Source organism: Apteryx rowi, unplaced genomic scaffold (genome assembly GCF_003343035.1).
Source record: "Apteryx rowi isolate R43461 unplaced genomic scaffold, aptRow1 scaffold_13, whole genome shotgun sequence".
Lineage (NCBI taxonomy): Eukaryota > Metazoa > Chordata > Aves > Apterygiformes > Apterygidae > Apteryx > Apteryx rowi.
The window spans coordinates 3,575,564-3,592,533 of NW_020447530.1; the positions used below are offsets into that span (position 1 = coordinate 3,575,564).

Below are 16,970 nucleotides of genomic sequence, written 5' to 3' on the forward strand. Positions count from 1 at the left end.
TGTGAGCCCCGGTCAGGAAGAAAATATGAAGATTCACATAACGTAAACACCTTCGATCAGTGTGAAATGAAAAAGGATACTCAGGAAATAGCAGCATGAGCAAAAACTGAGGTGCACAAGAGGATGTCTGAGTGTTCACAGCATGGATCCAGCTCAGTTATGCAAGGACGGATATCTCTCAGCTAGACTGAGAAGGTGGCAATGAGCCACCAGAGAAATGGGGAGAGAGGCAGCTCAGCAAAGGTAGAATGGAGGAGTAGGGAAGCTCTACGAAGGGCAGGAGAAATGAGGGCAACAGCAAGAGGAGGAGGCAGAGCGTTGGGGAGGACTAGCAAACATACTGCATCTCAGTCCAGAGCACACAACATCCTATGCAAGACCCTGGTTATGCGCTCATCATGTGCAGGATTTCCTTCAGCTCACCATAACACCTTTAAAAATCCATATATATCTAACATTTGCTTCTGTCCTCATCTGGGATATCCTTTATCTTATCCCTTACCTGGGATTAGGAACAAACATGGAGCGAGGCACCCAATGCTCTGAGAAGTCCAGAGACCAGACAAGAGCCCAGTACAGCTAACAGATGGGAAGCAGCAAAGGGGGGAACGGTGCTGAAGAGTTGGACCACAGCAAAGAGCTACCTCTCTCCATTGCCAAGCACTTTGTGGGAAAGGAGTTTTCAAGAGGCCAGGGAAGTAACACAGGAGACACAGAAGAGCCTGGGAAGATCTAACAGTGAAGTCAAGCAGCTTGTGACAGTGCAAGGAGAGTCGGGGTGATACAGAGATGATGATGTGCTCCTTGGGATAAAATAGCTAAAGGAGCTTTGGGTCAGCATCTGAGCATTCACAACGGGAAGAGGAGATTCATCAAGATATTGGGAGGCTGCAGCAGATGAGACATGAGCCAGGGGCTGGACAAGACTCCTTGATGGTGAGAACAGAGACAAAATGATGCTAAAGAGGCTACACAGGAAATCCAGCCTTGGTTGGGCCAACTCCAAGCTGACATCCAAGTTACGGGCCTAGGTGGTGGGATTTGGTATGAAGGTTACTGTGACCCTCTGGGTCACTTTGGGCAGCAGGCTACATCTCTGCTTTGAGAGCTGACCCGTGTGGGTGTGCTCCAAGGCAAATCAGCATAGAAGACATGGGGCTGCAGAGCTGTTCCCAGTAACGACTGTCACATGGAAATGAAACAAACCAATGGGACCATGTTGTTTTTAACTTGAGAGATATCAAGGTAAAGAAAAAAAATACAGAAACACTTCTAATTTAAATATACGAGTAGGGAAGGGGGAAATGAGACGGGTTTAGTTTACGGAAGGCACATCAAATGGTCATCTTAAATTTTAAGCTGCTTTGTAAAAAGCCGTGTACAGGATTGGCAGGCAGTATCTCAAATCTCAGACAAGGCTTTGCAGTATTTAGTTTTCAACACAACAGATGAAGAAAAGTCCTTTTATACCACAAAAGTAGAAACACATTTGGAAGTGATAACTCTGATATCTGTTTTATAGAATTTTTTTTGCTTAAAAAAGGAAGTCTCTGGAGACCTTGTGCAAGCTGTATTTGACAGACAGTCAGAGACCCTTCTTATTTCATGACATCAGCAAAAGCCCCACTCCCCTACCACTCTTTCCACTTAGGTGAGGTTTTTTTTAAGCCACTGCTTTAACATAAGGGAAAAAGAGGTCTCTTTAAACCTGCCCTCTAAGGATCTGAAGCTCTTGGCAAGACAGGTGATTTGCTAATATTTATAAGTTCAGCTTCAAACACAGCACTGAGCTGCCAGACCTGCAGTGGTATTACATAGCATCTTGGGACCTCTGAATTCCTACCTCCTGCTCTGCCACGACACAAACAGACTTTAAAGGGAATGGGAGAGGACCTCCTGGGTGCAGAAAGCAAGCACACCATGAAGTGCTGGCAGGGGCTGGAAGCAGCTTGTTAAAATGCTCTTTGTTCTCCCTGCTGCTGCTGTGCTACGTGGATGAGCAGCAAAAGCGAATCTCAGAGATCAGTTCACTCCTCCTGCTCCTTAATTCTGGTTTGGTGCAGCAAGGAACTCAGTGGTGAGCAAAGATACCTGCCCAGGACAAGATGCAGCTAAGCAGCAGTCTGGATGTAGGCAGGAGGGGCCTCAAGTAGCCTGACAGTGTCCAAAGATGCTATGAGAACATAGCACGGACAGACTTTTGCTATAGAAACACCCCAGCCAGGAGCTACTGGTTGCATCAAAGGCTAGAGAGTATCAGGCGAATGGATGTATACATGTACACAAAACACCCAAAGTTCACATTTATCTCTTGCATGGGCCTGGCCGTATGAAGGCTCTTGGAATAATGGAGGCACAAGGAGCTGATCTCCTTCCACAAAAAACGTCTCTTGCTGCAGCACCCTGCCTACTGCACCCTCTATGCCAGTTTCTATAAAGGCAAAGTTACTGTTCCCATCCTTGAAATACTGCTGCAAAGACCATCTCCCTTCCTCGTCACCAGTGACTCTTTGTGCCCTCCACCAGGTCTTCCTTGCAGTATCCAGCAGGAACTCTTGGTCTTTGCTTGTGCCTTCACAAGCGATCCATGCCTGATCCCTTGTCCTTCAGGGGCTGTTGCAGGCCCGGCACTGACGACACTTGCCTTTCTGTTTCTTGATTTTCAAAGGAAGCAGCTTTTTCTCCATGCTTGTGAGCAGCTCCATGCACCCACACCTCATGTTACATCCCTGTCCTCCTCCAGGATTTCTGCCGTAATGCCTATGAAGCAAGTCAGAGCAGCAGGGAGCACAGACCTTTCCTTGCCCACTGACCAGCACGGCTTCATTAGGGACATTCACGTGGTGCAAASAGCAGTATGCAGACTCCTACAGACGTCTGAGCTGGGGCATCCATCCTGCATAACCCAACAGAGGTTCAAGCTTAGGAACAGACCTAGTCTAGCAGGATTAGCCCAGTGCTCTGCCTGAGCTCGTTACCCCTGCTCTTAATTAGCTCACATCCAGGCAGCTGGGGTGTCCCTGCCACAGCTCTCTGGTTCCAGAATTCRCATGCCCAGAATGAGCTTGGGCTTGTCCCAGCGTCGCCCTGCATGCTTCGTCCCCTCTGCACCATCCAGCTGCACGTCCCAGCACGCGCACTCGTGTTCACCCCCAGCACTGCGGGTTCCGAAGCACTAGGACCATGAAGAGGCTGCGGCTGCTGCTCGCAACAGCTCGGGAGCAATAAAGGTCGAAGGCTCTGAACACAAATGTCACAGGGGGGAAACAAGGGTTTCTAATGCAATACCAGAATGTTAAATCTGTTTTTTTTTCAAAGACAYTTTGCAAAGCTAGGCAGTAAATTATGGAAGGAAAATGCCAGGGCCTGTTTCTTAAGAGGGGGAAGTCTGGGGAAAACGCATCTCTCCCGGGTTCATGATGAACCGCGGTGCTGCTGTGGGGCCAGCCGACTCCGCAGCCCCCGAGCTCCCAGTTGCAACTTAGGTGCACAAGGATTTTGAATGGTCAAATACCCAGCAAAGCTCCTGAAGCCCCAAAGAGAAATCCCAAAGCATGCAATTAGGTTGCAGCTTTGATCCTTGAAGATTTTTGCCTCTTAACTGTATTTTTATTTAAACTTATAACCAATTTCAAGGCCACAGGGGAAAATCAGCTCATTAGCAGAGCTCACCCACGCCTGTCCTTCCATTCCTCCTCTCGAGCACYGGGAGGGGGCTTGCAAGGCTCCCAATAAAGCAGCCGCAAAATGCACGTGCTGAGTGAGGCAGCGGTTCCGGGAGCAAACGGTGCTGCAGGCTCCGAGCCGTCACGGGCACTTTCACCAGGCAAAGCCACTGAAGTGGCATTTGAGTGTCAAAGGACRAACCGTGGGAGGAGGAACGTACTTCGCGATGCCTAGTGTAACAGTCCCAAAATAAAAGTCAGTTCTGCAAGGCACCTAAAGCAGCGCAACTCAAGCATTTGCTCCAACTTAAGCACGCATGACTAAAGCCCTGCTCAGAAAAGCACACGAGCGTGTGAAAGCGCTGCACAGAGCCGGGGCCGAAACCCCCTCACAGCAGCACAACAATGCAGCCCTTCTGCCCCCCAGTCCTTTTCTCTGCCTGTCACGCTTGGATTATATCATCTTCTGCGAAAAGACTGACTGTATCCTGCCTTGTCTAGGGCCAGGGATGTTACTGGTATTTAATTATAGGCTATAAACTATTATCTGTCACTCTGAACACGTACATTAAAAATATTCATATATATCAACTCTGTCTTGGAATAAATATCAGTACTTTACTGCAGAGTTATGCAGTCACTGAAGCTATCTACTTTTAAAATACTCTCAGTAACAAAGAGGTAGATTAATGTATTTATGCACACACAAAATTGTAAATGCAATAAATTGTTACATAAACTGTTACAAAAATTACCTACCAATTGCATATAAATTTTCAGCGTCAAATTCCACCAACCTTACCCTGAAGGAGTAAATTGCTTCAGGTTAATACGGTTATTCCCGATGGCAGGGACCACTTTGCCTGAATGAAGATGGCAGAATCTGGCCTTAAATTACACTCTCAACACACATCTGTGACATTACTTATATTCAGAGATCTCTTGGCTCCTTCAGATCATAACTGCAAATCAACTCRGAGACCCCAAACCAAGTAAACTGTCTATTTAAATAAAATGACAGCAATAYAATAAAAATTGATTTTGTAAACATTTTGCTGAGGTTAAAAGCTTTTCATAGAGACAGTCATTAGGCACATAACTCCGCTCCAAATCCCTGGTAAGCACATATTTATTAATAGCTCATACATTACAGTGGAGCCTTAGACAACTTCAATCAGCACAGCTCCATTGATTTCAACACTGCAATACAAGTTTTCACCAGTTGATGACGTTGGTCCTATAAGCTTCATTATACTTAATTTAAATCAAATGTATTTTGGGGCACATTTAAGTACAGTGGACGTTTTTTCTTGGGTACAGGAAAGGGATTTCAGAGGGAAGGCACCGTGAAACACAAACCCTGCTGCGATGGAAGCAATTTCTGGAACAGCTCAGCACATGGTGACTGCGTAAATATAAACTCTACTCCTTGAATGCCGCCTTTTCAGATCTCACTTATTTTGCTGTTTATAATTTACAAACGGGTGAAAGACACATTCACCAGAACAGAATTATTCCATGAATAGCTTGTCTACCTGAAGACAATTCTGAATAAATCACACTGCCTGGCAACCTTCAGATAACCTTGGTGATCTCTGCTGGAAACCACCAGTCCGCACGCTGAACGAGGAAATGCTCCAGCATCCCATCCTTCTAATCCCAGCTTCTTGATTAAATATGAGCTCAACTCACTTATTTTCTGGCTAGCACCTTTCCTTTCATTTGACAATATAATTGCTCTTCGCAGTAGGGAATTTTCACYCAATTAATGGAAGAAAACTAAGGAACCTTTGCAGGACTGGGGGGATGATGAAGCACTTGGATGTGTGCTACCGACAGCACAGAGCTTATTGAGTAACGATCAGCTAACAGCATCCTGTATACTCAATGAGGTGACGAAGAAAAGTCTCAGATATGACTGACACTTTTGACTGTGGACATCTTGGCTTATAATCTACCAAACAGTGTTTCTCAAGGCAACTAACTTCACTACTGCAGAGGAGAGCGCATGTGCAGGGACTCGGGGAGAATCACGATGAGGTTCATATCATGCTTCACATGCCAGCTAGGTGCCACATGGTCAAGCTGGGCAAACAAAAAACGCCTCTGGTTTTCCAAGGCTATGTAGGTTAATCGTTGGGTTTCTGTCAATTCTCATCACGCGCACCGAATGGAGGCAGGAGAAATCACTGAGGTCAATGGCATTAGATTGGCATGACCCACACAAGGCCGTAGCTGTATCTTAGGACTTGTAAGTTCTGCACATTTTGCGTTTCCAGACCCATCTGGCTGACTTCAAACTGCAAAACTGCCCCTCCCTCCCGAATCCCTCTGGGGCCAAGGACTGGTTTTGTAGAACCCAAGACTCTCGGACTTGCCATGACTCACGGCGATTCCAGCAATTTACGGCTTTATTGAAGCCAGACTTGTGGCATATGGCAGGAAAGGTCCTTTATTCGACCATGTGTAGTCATGACATAAATTATTGCCCCGACTTTCCTCTTGTCGCATCACAAAATGAACCGAGACGCCAAACGCTTAGCGCACGTGCTCCTGCAGGAAGACAACCTGCGCTAATTGCCACAAATTACCTTGCGCAGTGTCATTCTCCTGACATTGCCTCTGCAGAGYCGCAAACAAGCCCGAGAACTGAAACAGCCCCATAAAAGTGTCCCACATTCCCCATCCAGAACGATGCAGCAGAAGAAACATCATGTAATTACATCAGGTATTCCACTAATTCACACATCACTAATGCTTTAAGCGGGCTGTTCCCCCACGCCTTTTTTTTTTTTTTTGAGAGGGGTCATAGGGAACAGACCACACTAAGGGAGTAAGACACTTAAGTCGATGAATTTATGTCAATTTACTCCAGCTAAGAAATATGGCAGGAGACTGGGATAAAGAGCACTTGCTTATAAAATATGATCTCACTACTTCATTTCCAGTGCTTCCTGAGACCCCGAAAGCAGCCACACTTAGCTTCCYGACACTGCCTACTCCAGTAAAGATTTACCGTGCAGCTGTAGCACTTAGACAACTACAAAACACTAGAAATCAAACCTGTAAAACATGAGCTAAAAGCCAGCTAAAGCAGTGCATGAAATATCATTGCAGCTCCCTGAGCTTTGACATTTTTTCCAGGATAGCCTACTAATGCAAGTCCCAGAATATCACCGAGAAGACATGGCTCGCTTGTTCTTTTTCCTGTTGTATTTCACTGTGCTCTTGCTCACTACACAAGAACTGCACGACAGCTGAACCAAACATCTGCCCGAGCAGAAATAGGGCTGATTCAAAACAAAAGCCATGTACATGGGTTCTCATAGAAATTGTCCTCTTTCCAAGGCAGCCAGAAATTTGAAGCCGTTTGATGAATACTGGAACCAGCTCACCTGCCCAAATCATAACATGACTCTCTAGTTCAAGAGGGTCCAAGCAGAGTTTTAGTCCCAGTTAGAGCTCCCTAAATTGCCTTCAGAACTAGAGGAAAGAGGCATATTTCTCCTGAGGGCAGTTAGGAAAGGAGTCAAACTTACCCTACCAAATCACACTCCACTTTTCCTGGCTCTCCTCCAACTGCTGAAGTCCTGCAGCTGCAAGGTGGGAAAGGAGAAAGCAGATGATAACATGGGGTGGGCTCCTATCTCAGCTCTCCTCCTCTCATCTTTCTCCCCTGCAGCCGATGCATTCCTCCATAGGCATCATGCGATGACAAGACACATCCCCATGGCCCAGTAGTATGGTGGCCTTCCTCTGGGATGTACCTACAGCTCTCAACTCAAAGGACCACTCCTYGGGCCCACCAGCCCTGGGGCACAGCAACAGGAGCTGGAAAACAGCTGCAACAGGCTTCTGCTCAACTTGGGATGCGCTGGGTCTGCCCAGTGCATGTCGAGGGGAGATGTGGGCAAGTCGCCTGCCAGCTAGACATGAAGGAGGGACCTTCCTCAGAGCTGCTTGCAAGAAGTGTCCTTCACCATTCACCAGCCTGGCACCACAACGGGAGATCAACAGAGAGCCTAACCATTGCCTAAATCACAGATGTATCGACTGATCAGTCATCTGGCTCACAGCTCCAGAAACACAGCACAATACATGCAATCAATATGATCAAACAACCCTCTTGCCCCCGCCCTCGATCTGCGCTGTCATCTGCCATTAGCAGAGCAAGGGGAAGGTGCAGTGCTCAGCTTGCCTCCATCCCACTGAGTGGCCAGAGGGCAAAATTCAAGATGACATGCAAAACAAAACTCTTCACGAGTATACGATTTTCCAGCCAATAACGGGTTTTAACTGCTGTGCTCTGGAGGAGGGTGAGAAATAATCTCATAGATGAGAAACCGTATCTACGCACTTGCTCTGAATCACAGAGCTGTGGGCTGATCACGGCACAGACCTAACACCCATGCAGGTCCTCGTTTCCAGCGTCAGGATGGAAGAAGTGTTGCTAAAGGATGGATACGGGACAACTCTGCCACTTCTGAACTGCAGAGCTGAGTGCCGCCTTCTTTGCAGAGTGCTGAGCTGGTTTTATGCAACGGCATGACTTGAACTGCTGCTGCCCTGCCTAGAAAAGGATCTCACAGAGAGTTGGCTGTAGATTAAAAGTGGCATTAAGAGGCAGTCAGCTAAACCACAAAGGGACAGCAATAAAATACATTTTGGGACAATCAGAGGGACATTTTGACTGCTTCCTCAGAGAGTAAGATGAAGCCTTAACTAGCTTTGCTGTGAAAGTCTTGAGGCTTGTTTAACACTTCCATCTTGCACCTTGCCAAAGAAAGAGCGCTGTGTTCCCAGGAAAGACAGTGTGATCTGTCATTCTGAGCCAAGGGACAATTCAAGTCCTTATACAGCACGGAGCTAATCCGATGCTGTTTGCATATCGAGGGCTCTCACCAATTTACCATTCCCGATGCCTCAACTCAAGAAAGCATTTAAGTCATGCCCTTAAATCTCTGTGACTTCAATTTAAAGCTAAGCTTGTACATAAGTGCTTTCCCAGGGAGCGAGGCTGGAGAGCTGATGCTCTCATTATGTTCCTGATGGGATTTCACCCAGCACTGACAGCTACGGTGCCCTCTGCATTGTTGGAAGTCCTCAGCGTATTTCAATATTTAGCAGGAGGTACCTGGTTATTAACTTATATTAGGCAATGATCAGGCTGCYGGAGCTGATAAAGTGGGAAGTGCTAAACATACACTTATTAAGAGACAGCTTGGGACAGCTAGGGCAGTCTAAAGCAGAGAAGAAGGACAGGAAGGGATGCTATGCAAGTTTTTTATCCAGGACCACAAAGCAAGTCCTCAGCAGAGTGGGGAAACCTGACCTCTGGTCACAGCCCCAAGCCCACCCCTTCTCTTTCCAGCATCCTCAGAGAAACACTGCCAGTTCTCCCTTCCCCAGCGCAATACAAACAGCAGCAGCCACACTTGCCAGCCCTCTCCCACTCCGTCCCGGCTTTGGGCTGAATCACCGGGCACTTTGCGATAACGCAGCACAGCGYTGCCGGGAGCGGCAGTGAGGAAACAGCGGCTCTGACCCCAGAGCAGGACCTCCGGCTCTCGAAATCAATAAGCAGGTCTGGTAAGAAACACTCGCCCGACCACCCTCCGTTCTCCCAGCTTTCTGTGTTTCAGTGGAGAGACCACGGCATAAAGTCAGAGGAACACGACAGGAGAGTGAGGCTTTCCAAACGAYGGCACGCAGCCAAAACCAGCCCTCTGAGCCTGCCTCTGCGGGGAGCAGGATCATTCCCACACGGAAAGCCCACTGGCGTAGGGAAGTCCCAGCTAGCAGGAAGGGGCACAAAACCCCGGACAGCTAATGAACGGACAGCCCACGTGCTGGGCCAAGAACAGCAGCTCTTTTCATCGCCTACAGCTGATATGTGCAAAGGTCGAGGGGTAAAGAGAGGGGGAGGAAGGTGGTGAAGTTGGAAGAGTGCATTTGCTGAGCTAACACGTGTCACCAGGACTGCAGAAGGGCGGCCAGAGTGCGTGCTGGCCATCTGCTCCGGCGGGGAGCTCGCCCAGCTCGCCGGGGCCGCTGCCGCGCTTGCTCCGCTTCAGGGGCAAGGGAAGCCTGTAAATGCCCTTGTCGCGCCGAGCATGAAAATGCCCCCGGACCGTGCACAGTGGCATCTAACATCATCTTTATTAACTCCTCTTGAACCAAGGAATATTCGTTATGGGGGAGGACAGAGGGATTTCAGAGAGGACCCCAGGAGCTGCAGGTGGAAAGCGGCTGTAGTCCCAAAACCCACAGCAAAGGCCTCAACAAGCGACGCTACGGACGCACTATGCAAACATAACCGTGCACCTTCATTAATTTACGCACCCTAAACCATCCTGCCGCAGGGAACCATGCCGGGAGAAGGGAACTGACTCCGTAAACCCAGAAGGACCAGCCAGGGGAAAAGAGAAAAGTGGAACTACATGCGAGGGTCTGACAAYGAAAAGGCAGGGGACCGCTTTGCTTGAGGGATGCGACATGCTGCCAAARCTCACGCAAACGCTTTAGTTCCCATCGCCCAGGGGTTTAGTCACTTAGGCCTCCTCCCTAAACTGCGAGCGCCAGCGTGGGCCCGCAGGCTGGCATCCCCGTAGGAGGCATTCGAAGTCACAGACACCATCTTCCGCTCAAATGACTCGACGCTGCCGCGTTTGCTTTGGTGGAGCTAATTTAAACCGGCGGCGGATCTGACCTCTCGCCWCGGGGCCACGGCAGCCGCGGCTCCAGCCCGCAGCACTCCCGCCAGCAAGCGCTCAGGCCACGTTAACATCCAGCTCCGACCCTGTTTTAAATCCATCAGGAAAGGGGAAGAGGCAATTAATGCTGATCAGTGATCCCTCAACTGTTAGATCCCTTCCAGAGGTCTTTCCGCTGTTTCTGAACTGAGCAATCCAATGCAAGCCCAAGCCTAGCTCATGACGCATCTGCCGCGTCCCAGTTTGGCACCGCTCCTCACAGTCAAGGATCGCGGCGCGCTCACCGGTTGCTACGACCAGATGCTGACTCAAGAAAATTGCAAAATGAGCTTGGTCTTACTCTTTCTAGCGAGAAATTCTGCTCTGATCTTTAACTTGAGCCTCTGCTGAGTTTCTTCGGCCAGCCCCGGGACACCCAGGCTGTCCCCCCAAAGTCAGAAATCTAGAAAATTCCTTCAAACTTTAGGAAAACATTGAATACATCTCCAAGTGATATGTGCTGAATCCCTAGAAAGCATAAGACTGCTCAGATGGTCTAAAATTTTTTTCTTTTTTCTTTAAAGGTATAAAATTATAGTTATTAAAATAATCGCATATTATTGTGGTGACACACAGTAGGATTTTGTAATAATATGCAGACCAGGTTCTGGAAGGTGACACCAAGCRAGGTTTTCCCTTTAAAAATCTGAACTTTGGGGCCTGGTTAATTCAGAGGAGYGGGAAGAAGCGCCACAGCCAGCAGCAGCATAAGCCTCTCGAGAACGTATTCCTGACCAGGATCCATCCTGCACCATCGTTAGCTCTCCCAGCGCATCTTGTGAAACTTAAAAAAAAATAATCAGCAATGTTTTTTTCTCACTCTAATGTCATTTACTTAACACCAGGTGCAGAGTTTGCTCCGGTTGTTAATTCTCCCGGCAGCTGGCCTGGGGAGGCAGAGAGCAGGGGGCTCCCTGGGTGACACATTGCCACCGGTTTAAATCTCCAGTAGGGGAAGACAAGAAGCTAAACTGTGTGCGGGGGAATGGAAAGGGCTAGATATTTAAGGGACACAGGAACTTACTGGAGGAAGACAGATCCCACCTGACACTAGGCTGCACGTTTAGACCTTAAATGCCTTTGGAGAGCCTGAGCTCAGATGGTGCAACACAGCATGTTCCTCCCAAGCCAGGGTCTTTTAGGACTCCCCACTGGAACTGATGAAGCTACACTGATTTACTCTGGCTTACGAGATGGCCCTGGGCCCATTTTCATTTGCAAATAACCAAGAGGACGTCTCCTGGCATCCAGTGCTACACACGGACTCCCAGAATGCCTTGTAGGACTTGCTGTACCAAATTGCCTTTGATTAATGGGATATTCACAGGCGCTTGTTATTTTGTTAGCTGTGGATCAGTGCAGGGGCAAAAGCTGTCTGAAAGCAAGCTGTATTCTAAATAGAGGCCAAGACTAATACAGCAAGGCAGCATCGCCTCCACATCCCAGACAGACCTCACTGACATTTGCTTTTCTCTGACTTCTTCTGTTTTCAACTCTCAGGATCTGGCAACGGAAAGCAGAAGAATGAAGCAATCAGGAATGCTGTTTGGCATTGCTGCAGAAGGACATGAGAGATCCTGCAACTACAGACGGCAGGTGATGGAGCAAGTGTGCTGGGATTCAGGAAGGCAATCGCACTGAAGCTTGGGAAAGCACACTGCTTGCAAGAGGAAAAGATTAAGGATTCTCATTGCTTCTGTTTCGGCAGCAAATATTGTACTTTGCAATGCAAACAGATCTTTGTCATGTAGCAACTCCCTGGATATCCCTGACAAGCCCTTTGGGCTAAAGGAATTCCTATGGACCTAACAGCAGTATGTTCACCATGCCATGAGAAAGCAATTCCCCACAAAAGCTTCTCTAGCAGCTAACATAAAGGAGGTCCAGCCAAGTGAGCCAGGGAATAATGCCGTCTCCTTCTCACTGCCTTGGCTGTGATGCCCACCATCCCCCCGGCAGACACTAAGAGGCACTAGCAGTGCTTTTCACCCTCTAGTTTACCCCAGATGTGCAAGCCAGCTGCAAGTTATGCTTGGTGCACATAGGTTTTCTAAAAGAAGAGCTCACCCTGCACCCCTTATCCCACCCGTGCTAGTGACAGGCTGGATGAGTGGAAATCTAGATCACACCTCTGCTAATTAGCCACTGACTGCTAACAATCATTACAGCTGATTCAACAGAGAGTGCAACTCCCTTTTACGGGGTTGGTCTCTACCACAACCCGTGCAGACATGCAGCAGGGATTTGCAATCAGAGGACAGTTTGTGTTTTCAGCCTGGGCAATCCCAGTTAAACCTCACCTGAAAGTATAACCGAGAGCCCTATGCATCTTCACTGGAGTCAAGATCTGTTTCTGCTTCACTGYGAGGGGAATATGACAGGTCATCTAACCTGCTCCATTTTCAGTGGCAAACCAGACAACAGCCCCATTCAGGAGTCTTGGTTTAAGTCAAAAAAAAAGAAAAGTGAAATATGATGGTGAAGAAAAGAGGTTGAGTCCCATAGGCCTCTGAAAAGGAAAAACGTGATCCATCCCTAAGCAAAGGAAGTGCCTTGCTCGACTGTCCAAACAGCACTGCTGCCCAAAAGGAGGGCAGAAGCTTGCGCTGCTGCTGTTCACCATAGGATCACTGTCCTTTTCAGTCCCTACAGAGTCACGAAAGGATGTCATTGCTCTTGAATCCCTGTTATAGAGGGTACCCAGACAGAACAGCGATGGGCAACAACCTGACGCCCTACCAGAGACAGCCAGGGATAACCACCCTCTGTCACGGTCTCTCCAGTGCCTAACCCAGAAAGCTTTCAAACCTGCTGAAAAGAAAGCTCCTATCAGAAGCCTTGAACTTCTGGGAGACCTTTCCAACATGTATGTATCAGCAAGGGTAAAACACTTTTGCTTCAAGACAGAGCTTGATCAGTTGATGGATGGGGCTTCAGGGCTGCCAGAAATAGCTGGAGACTCGACTGTGTGACCCTGGAGGTCCCTTCCGGGCTGTCCGTATATATAATCATTAGCAAGCTGCTGAGCCTACACTCACCACACACTTTCCAGCAAAAGCAAGAGGGACTCAAATGTGCAAAGAATACATGATTCAGCTCCATCTTGTGTTCTTGCTTTTGACATGACAAGTGGCACTACAGCTTGTCAGGATAAAATCCAGACAGCTGCAATACATGTATAAAAGTGGGACGATTCAGATTAAAAACCCATTTTCCTCTGTGTTTCTCTGAATATCTACCCCTCTCCTAACAGCTGTCCTGAACGGAAGATAGCAAAAGAGAGGATTTCTCATTATCTCTGTCCAGCTTGGAAATCCTAGCTCCCTGAATCATGTTTTATTGTGCCTCAGTGCAGACTATTTTGAAATAATCATCTGCAAGAACCATGCAATCAGCACTCTTTCAGAGGAAAGCAGAAATCGGGTCAGTTCCCGAAGAGTTCTGTGAAGAGCGCTCTGGTCTCCTTTCCAAGGCACAGCACACGGCATTTAGCAGTGATTGCTTAGGGCCCAGCAATCACATATTGACTCATGAATACAGCTTTCAAGAACAACAGCTCATCAAGGCATTCTCAGGTCATCACAGACTTCAGCAAGAACTGCATTCTCCTCGTGTCAAAAATTAAGAGTACAGATGATGACAAGGAATATTTTGCGTGGAGTCGTGTTGTAATCACAGAAGACAAGTCAAGAGCTGACTCCACCGTTCTTACGAGCTGTAAGTGCTCGTTACAACCACTGATCACATCAAAAAGATCCAGCATACAGGAACAGTTACCTTTTTGGCAAGTTTGGCTTTTCATCAGAGACCTGTCCTTGAGCCGGATCTTGCCCTATGATGTGACATAAAAGAAGTGACACACCGACACTTTGCAGGAGGTTCACCAGCTCAAATCCACAGGTGGTTTGGTTCCTAGGGCCCAGTCCCAGCTAGGATAAAGCTTTGAAATATGAATCGCCTCTCCCCTTGATTTTGTTATACGGCATCTCAGGGAGCACTTCCGAGCTCTCGCTATGTAATCATTCATTCGAGCATACAATAACATCACATTTGACTCTCTTCCCTTCCTAACAAGCACTTAGCAGGAATTGGCAGTAAATCCCTGCACTGTCATATCAAAAAAAACATTTTGACTCTCTGCAGAAACACAGGATGATTGAAGGCAGGTGCAATTTAATGCTCTAACTCCTAGGAAGAGGAGAGAGCGTACATGAAAATAATCGTTTCAAACAACATTACAGTTCCATATTTGCTGGCTAGATCAGTGAAATACTGCACTGATAAAACATTCCCTCCTGGAAAGGTGTTTGGAAAGAAAAGCTAAGTGCTCATCAAAGAACAAGCCACCCTATTTCAGATCACAAGGACTGAACTTTAATTATCTGAGTATGTGCATACAAAGCTGTCCAGATGCTGATGCATGTTTCTAAATAAATGCCTGGCTGGATTTGAATCAAAGCGTGGCAGGAAGGTCAAGTGCTAATTGGAGCAGAGTTACAGGCCCAAACCTGATGAAAAGCCCAGGTACCCAACAGATTCCCTCGTTCCGGAGAGCAACACAGAGCTGGAGGCGGCTCCTCTCCTGCTCTGTGTTGGACTGAACTGCTGCATCCTCCACCAAGAGCTGGTCCAGAAGGAACGGACACCGGAGAACAGGTTGCTCTTGCAGGAGAGCTGACACCTACATTTTAATTCAGAGAACGCGTGCCGGGTTTCGCAACAGGAGGAAGATGCTCACAGCATCTGATGGCTCATGTCACATTAACACGTCAGCGAAGAAGAGCCCCCGCGCTTCTGTTAGTAGGTCAGCAGCTAGGCACGCTGCGGTATGCCGCGGCGGCCCGACGCATGTGCCAAATGCTGTGCGCGCCGCGAGCTGCCACCAACTTCAGCAGCAGCTGTTGCATCACACGTGCAGGAACGGGGCTGTGCGAGGCACGGGCAGCCACGCAGGACACTCTCAAGGCAGGGATAAGAGCATCGTGACAAGCGATGGCTTGTCCCTGTCTGCACCCACTGACTCAAGACATTGCACAGAGCTGCARCTCAGTGGCCTGCATCCTCCACGGAGCCACGCACAGCGCCAAAGCACGACACGCACAAACAGAAATGCCCCTGARACGCGATTCATTTGAGCCCCTTTCGGCAGGGCACCATGCCGAGCTCCCTGCCTCCTYATCACAGGTCTCCCCACCTGCTCCTGCCGGCGTGGATTTGCTGGAGCAGGGGGCAATTATTTCAGTGTTCATCCAAGGCATGAAGCGCAGCCCCTTGCGCCCTGTCAGCCCATGTCCAAGTCACTTCTGCCCCAGTTCCCTTGGAGAGGAGCGGGGGGTTAGCGGCACGGGCAGGCAGGGGGGCAGTGGGGTGGACGCGGCTGAGCTAAACCCYGTGGCAATCGCTGCGTCCCCTTCTGCAGCACGGGGACCCCCTCCTCCAGCAAGGACGGCGTGAGCGCACGCCGGAGAGCGGCTGATCAGCATTCAGCGAAACGCACAGCGACGGTGCTGCCCGCCGGCCCTCCTGCCTGCCATCCCTCCTCCTCCTCCTCCTCCTCCCAATGACTCAGTGTGCAGGAGGCGGCAGCAGCCCTCCTTCTGCACGGCGCCCTGGCGCTGCATCCCCCGGAGGAGGCTTCACGCCTCCCTCCTCGCGGCGGCACCGCTCCCTGTCGCTCTCCCAGCTCCTCCGCAGCGCCGCTGCTCCACGCAGCCCTGGGCCAGCCCCGCGGGCCTGGCCGGTCCTCAGCGAGCTCAGGAGCTCAGAAGGGTTGAGGGTGGACTAGATAACCCCCAGAGGCGCCTGTTGAGGTTGGCAGGGACCTCTGGAGATCATCTAGCCCAACCTCCCTGCTCAAGCAGAGCGGCTTGTTGAGGAGCGTGTCCGGATGCGGTCTGAACATCTCCAAGGATGGAGACTCCACAGCCTCTTCGGGCAAGCGGTGCCAGCTCCTTGCTGGCTTGCACAGAGACCGGCCCGCACCGGCCTGGCCCGGCACGCTTTGGGGAGGCGCGAGGAGCACCCCCAGCCCCCGTGCTCACCCCACCCAGGCTGCAGGCCACGGCTGCCGCGGCGGGAGGCCGGCGCTCACCTTGTGCAGCTTCCACATGGCGCCCAGCGCCTTGACCTCGTGGCTGGAGTGCTTGCCCTCCTCGAGGCACTGGTAGCAGACGGGGCTCTTGCACTGCACGCAGTACATGCTGTGGTTCTCCAGCTCGTGGTCCGTGCAGGTGGAGATCTTGCGGGGGCTGAGGCGGCGGCTGACGCGGCCCTGGGCCGGCGGCACCAGGCGGTGCTTGGCCAGCGGCCCGCGCGGCGGGTGGCAGCGGAGCCGGCAGGGATCGCAGTAGAAGACGTCGCACTGCTCGCACATGACGGCCGCCTCCTTGGGCGCCTTCTCGCAGAGCTGGCAGCGCAGCGCCGCCGCCTTGCCCTGCTGGTAGCGGTCGATGACGGCCTCGAGCAGGCGGTTGCGCGGGAAGCCGCGCAGGCCGCGCTCGTCCAGCCCCAGGCTGCGGTGGCACTGCGGGCACGTCAGGCAGGCGCTGCGCGG

General features: G+C 49.9%; 1 protein-coding gene across 1 annotated transcript in view; it reads right to left on the minus strand.

Annotated features, from left to right (window-relative positions):
* Nucleotides 1-16,805, minus strand: part of TRIM9 (tripartite motif containing 9) — a 75,995-nt gene extending 59,190 nt beyond the window's left edge. Inside the window, exon 1 of the mRNA XM_026056204.1 lies at nt 16,509-16,805. Coding sequence (XP_025911989.1) covers nt 16,509-16,790 — 282 coding nt within the window. The 5' untranslated portion in view covers nt 16,791-16,805. The remainder of the gene's footprint in view (nt 1-16,508) is intronic.
* Nucleotides 16,806-16,970: the final 165 nt, after the last annotated feature.